Consider the following 6,035-nt stretch of genomic DNA (forward strand, 5'->3'; position numbering starts at 1 on the left):
TTTTCATGCGTTTATGAAGTATGAACGCTTTGCTGCGACTTTGCAAATTTTCCAAGACCTCCTCTCTCTCAATCTCCCCTCTCTCTCTCTCTCTCTCCCTCCCTCCCTCCCTCCCTCTCTCTCTTCACATTTCATATCTTTATTGAAAAGGAAGAAGAGTATACAAATGGACATGTAGTCACTGTCAATGATTGGCCGTTGTTGGATAAGAAAGGCGAATATGCGACATTTGAACTCTTCATGTCGACGAGTAAAACACCAAAACTCGTTATTGATCCCACTTGCAAGAACGTAGGAAAATTGGAAATGCTCTGCATGTGAAGTTTCTCTCGTGTTGAGACGGATGCCGTTATGCTAAGAATAAAGGAACCAGAAACTGGAGATGTGATTACCAAGACATTTGTTTTTATCTGACGCCTTCAACAATTCCGTGAGGCGCGCCACTGCAAGGTTCTGCCGAAAGACGGACTGAAATATGTGTTTTTGATTGTTACTTTTATCGTCATAAAAAGCGTTTACGTATCAATAACATTGGCTTATTGAGTTTGAAAACAATGATCAACATACACGTTGGACTTATTTAACAATTGAAATATCATCCGTGTTATGAGGATTTTAAAAATCTTTTCAAATTAAACCGACTCATATTTCTGTTGGATGAAATACTTTTTTTGCCTGAATATAATATTGCAAAGCATGATTGTCAAAGTTTCATTTCTTGAGTTTTATAATGCTACACAAGTTAAATATTTACTTGTATTATGTTAAATAAGATGATGGTAAAATATTATTATTTACCATAAACATAACAATGATTAAAAGCGACGCAGTCGTATATCTATTTGTTTTTGGTAAATGTATTCTAATAACTTTTTAACCAGCTTAGGCTAGTGTTAAAGTTTGAATTTTGCCTAGTGGTTCAGACTCTTAATAAAGCTACCGATTCACCTGATTCAAATCATTCACTGGGTCCGTATTATAGAAGCATTGTAAGGATAAAATTAGAATTGTTGTATTTTTTCAAAAAACTAATTCTTTAAAATGAATCTTTCATTTTTAACAACTTATGTGTCCCATATATTTCACTTGCTCATAACACTTTCTACCTGTTAATAAAAACAGTTAAGGAAATTGTTGAATTTAAGGAAAAGGAACAATTTAAATTCAAGAAGCTACTTTTATATGACCCCAGATGACTATAGATTTACTAAATTAAATGTACGGGTTATTTGAAAATGACTTCCATCCAATTGGACAAAATATAATTTTGAGAACCAACTATTGTTTAGGTAAACATGTCAGCAAGTACACAAACAGTTTTACATAGTTATTGAATACTAATTTAGTGCTTTAATTTCTTATTTTTTTATTGTAATTAGGTTTCCGCTGATGTGTTCATTTACGGATTCAGAGGAGTGGGGGGCGCACCCGGCGCGCCCTCCCCCTCCCCCCCCCCCTAAAAATCGTCCAGGTTTACTTGTTTTAATATAGGAGAAGAAAAGTAATAGAATACGACCAAAATGCACCATTTTTTAATGTAAATTAAAAAATATATTCTAGGGCGAGGACCCCCAAACCCCTCTGCCAACACCTTAAACCAAATAAATTTCGTTTCTGAGGGAGGGGCGCAAATCAAAAGGGTAAGCCCCTAAGAAACGCCCCCTCAAAAGTCGAATCCTAGATGCGCCCCTGGTGTTTTCTTTGTTCCATGTTTTTTGCAATTCCCAACATTCTACGTTGACATGATATTTCCTTAAATCTTACTAACTACTTCGCATTTCAAAATTAACTTGTATTTTTAAATACCTTAAAATATTTTTAAAAAAGAGAATAATCTTAAATTGACAATAAAATAATTCCGTATTCATTTAAACTAGATTATCCAATCTTCATTTCCAATAATGATTGATTATCTTGGACCCACTAGATGTCGGTATTTATCAAATCATATTGATCGGCGATTCACATGAATGATTTATATTATTTTTCGATAAGATAGTATATGTCGTATTGTTTTACTTTTCCATTCGCCGAAAGAAAAAGTATGGCATTTCATGGATTCGAAATCCTGGGTTCCCGAGTCTGTCTGTATTTAGACTTTATTGACTTGTATATATTTATATGTTGTCATGTATGGTATTTTGATAAACTACTATAAACGGACACTTGAACCGTGATTTTGCTGCGTCATGAAATCAGTTTCGTTTTGATGAGATTTTCATGACAAAATTTTGACGTGGATCTCAGTATAATGTCTGTTTAATTACAGTCAATTTCTTACCCAGTTTTGTTTAAAAATGGATACATGCACAAATACAGGTATTGTTTTATCTAGGTTTTTACATTTAAACTTTGATCGATGTACTCATTGCAGGTTATTGATATCAGTTGATAAACCCAAGGTTATTTCGCAATAACATAATATCATGTACTTTTACATAAACATTTGTGTTCAAAAATAGACATTCCAGTCCATTGAAAAACGTTATATCCCCCCACCCACACACACAACCATAATACCTTCACGTATTTTGATATATTTATTATTGAATGAAGCTAATGGAAGTTTAAAATAAAAGCAAAAATAAACTTTGCATTGATTGTAAACTGATATTATTAACATTATCTAGATAAGTTTCATATCTCAGCTGCAAAATGCTACAGTTTTATAAACACTTATCTAAAGTATTTATAAACGTATACACTACCCTGTTAACATTATTATGTTATAATTTAGTGTGATTTTTTTCTGAAACGAGTATATAATATGTTTTTATAACGAGTTTTATAACGAGTTATAAATGCAGTATGCGATATTTTACAGACCCTCCGAGCACTTCAGGCCAGGGCAGTATGCTTGTCTCTGGAAACCAATCTATGACCGAAGCTGAAGTCCAATCACTGTTTTTGTGCAAGGAGGAGGTTATTCTACAAATCGACCCTTTCGTTGTGTCTGCAACACTTCGTAGAAAATACCCTCGACGATTTGAATCTGTTCACAAGAAAATCAACACATTAGCACTAACAACTGACAGAAGATACGTCTCCGAAGTTTTGATCAGCCACCTGCCGCAAAACATTTCCTTACAGGACTTAGTACTTGTTCTTGAAGAATGTGGTTATAAAAGATTAGCAGCAAAATTGTACCTTTCCCTTTTCAAATTGGACGCCGTTACAAGTGTAAATCATGTTCACAAATCGACATCAGGTCAAAGGCCATTCTTAAGCAAAATGGTGGTTAATTTGAAAAAGATGGTGGATAATGCACGGTTCACTGATCCTCGGCTTGCATTAAGCCAATTAAGTGACAGGTGTTTCCTAAAAATGCAAAACGAAAGTAATGATTATCGGAGACAAAATCTTGCTGACAAATGTGTAGCAGTTATTGGTGCAGAAATCGATGCGATAGCAATCACATTTGACAAAGGACTTCGCGAAAGAGATGTCTTCACCAAAATGAAAAGTCTCACAAGCGAAACAAGTAATACATTACTTACAGATGGTGTGTATTTTGGCCGTTTAGCAAATGCAAATGCTATTGCAGGGCGTTTTGAAGAAAGTGAAGATTTGCTCAGAGCTGCTCGTTGTAAAGCATTCCATATTGGTCCCTGCTTTGAACTTTTGTTTATGATTGTTATCGAAGTGCAAGTTGGACTCTATAGCTTTGAAAACACGCCAACACCAGAAGAAAGGCGGGCACTGTTAATGTGGGGTAGAATGGGTCTTGAATGTGCTGAAGAGGAAAATTTGGACACTAAAAATATGTGGAGAAGATCGTTTGTTTTGAGAATGGTATTCTGCTTGCTTGGTCTCGGGAACCGGGCAAACGTTATTAAAAACTGTCCTGTTGACGCAACATGCATTGAAGAAGCAAAGGAACTTCTTGCCGATATGGATAGAAACTGGACTGGTATAGAAATAAGACGAAAAATGTTTTACTATGTTGCTAGAGCTAGAATAGCGGAGTTGACCAAACAAAACCAAGACTGCCTGGACAATTTACAAAAGTCTAAGTACCTTGCAGATAAAGCCAACTTTGACGAGTTAGAATTTATTTCAACTTACTTTGATCAGGTAAACTCTCTCACGCATCTGAGAAGTCAATATAAAGGCACCATAGAAGGGGGAGAACCTAAGACGGAAGTGCTTGGTGAAATGATATTAGATGAAACAAGAAACTATGCTTTAATTAAAAAACCGTCATTTAACCAGAGTCTCGACACTATCAGCATCCGTACAGTTGATGATGACGAAACCATTCCAAAACTCAGGCTTTACTCTCCAGTAGCATGGAATTTAAAATCAAAAGTGGCCCTTCTTCATCTTCGTTCAGATGAAGACACACATCCATCGGTTGAATATCGGTTAAGATGTGAAGAAGATAATACCTTTCAAGAAACAAGAAGTCAGTCAGTAAACTTCGAGCGAGAGAACGACATAGTTTTAATGAAACACAGAAGTCTTTCGTTTTCCGATAAAAGCAATAGTTCATTTACAAATACGAGGTTGCCAGTTTTCAAACCAGGCATATCTGGTAGTGTTTGTATGGAAAGCATTAGAACTAAACTGGAAAGCCATACAGAGCCAAAGGAAATATGCTGTATGCAACAAATAAGCGCTAGTTTCGAAGGTGATAGTACAACTCAATTTCCGAAAAGAAAGGATGTCGTAAAAACAGAAATATGTGAAAGACCAAATGTTGAAGAGGACTTTCTAAACAATTGGCATGAACATGACTATAGAATCTACCAAGAGTTCCAGAAGCCAGACTTCGTCAATCAAAGTAATGAATCGAAGTTGTCAGTTCGATTACCATTAAGTGGCCGCACATCAGCCGGCAACAGCGATGCAGATTCTTTAACGAAGCCTAAATGTTTGGTTTCCGCTGGACAAACGTTCACTACACAAAACCACTTACGTGGTGGAGATCCGAATGTCATAGAAACGTTTGGCATTTTTAAAACTTCAGAACTATGCATGTCTAATACTGGTATGGAAGTCCGAATTTCACCTGCCGGGCGTGACAGTGCTGGCAACACACCATATCAAACAAGAGAAAGGTCTTTAGGTTCTCAAGAAGGTTATCAGAAAGAGGGACACTCAAGCGTAGAACATTTAAATGTGTATCAGTCGTTCAAAGAGTCAGATTTATCCGACAATCTGTCTTCTCTAGATAGCGATGATATGTTTGGTGACTGACATGATGCATGCGCTGAATCTTACTGAGCCAAAGCTTTACGAAGGACATCCACACTGTTAGGTGATTGACACGTTACATGTGCTGCATCTTACTAAGCAGAAGAAAGTAAACGAGCTTTTAACAAGGACATGCACAATATTTGGTTGCAAGGTTTCAATTCGTAGGTTTTGGTTGCATGTGCTTCTTTTTTCGTGTTCATGGTAGGGTTGGTGACATATCACTCCGCATTTTGCGTGTTGTTTCATATCTTCGTAGCTTTCTTGAATGCTTTCAAGTGTTAATAGAGTTTATGTTATTAAGTGTTTTTTGTTCTCAAAAAAAGTCAGTATGGACTCTAAGTTTCGGTCCTGATAGTTTTGTTTGCTGTGTATGTCCCGATTAATGGTAGTCGAGGACACAGATATGAATTTGGGATTTCTGGTAACCTGATATTCTTTTTGTGTGTTTTAATGCGTTGAAAGAAAGAAAGTTATTCTAAATATCATTTTACAGATAAGATTTTTTTATTACCCAAAAAGTTTCAAATAAGTAATTTCACGTTCGATTCCAGTTGAAATTAAAAAAGAGAATAAATAAGTTTATCTTTTAGTGTTTTCCGTAATATATTAAATATATTACTTTTTAGTAATCAGTCAAGGTCACAATGTGTCCACGACAGGAATATTCAGGTTAACGCCGAAAATTTGGGTGATTTCGTGGCTTGTCTTGCGATGTCGTTCATAAAAATAAGTGTCTTGCGATTAAAAATCTGTCCTGACTTGAAATTCGGACTATTCTATTTTTTTTGCCACGACAGATTACTCGAAGACATATTGTCTAACTGGTGTCGTGTAAA

General features: G+C 35.8%; 1 protein-coding gene across 1 annotated transcript; it reads left to right on the plus strand.

Annotated features, from left to right (window-relative positions):
* Positions 1 to 2,190: 2,190 nt before the first annotated feature.
* Positions 2,191 to 6,035, plus strand: LOC128228544 (uncharacterized). The gene is made up of 2 exons (XM_052939913.1): positions 2,191 to 2,319; positions 2,825 to 6,035. Exons 1-2 carry the CDS (start codon positions 2,298 to 2,300, stop codon positions 5,197 to 5,199), a joined length of 2,397 nt encoding a protein of 798 aa, XP_052795873.1. The 5' UTR covers positions 2,191 to 2,297; the 3' UTR covers positions 5,200 to 6,035.

This window comes from Mya arenaria, chromosome 3 (assembly GCF_026914265.1).
Source record: "Mya arenaria isolate MELC-2E11 chromosome 3, ASM2691426v1".
In the NCBI taxonomy this organism is placed as follows: domain Eukaryota; kingdom Metazoa; phylum Mollusca; class Bivalvia; order Myida; family Myidae; genus Mya; species Mya arenaria.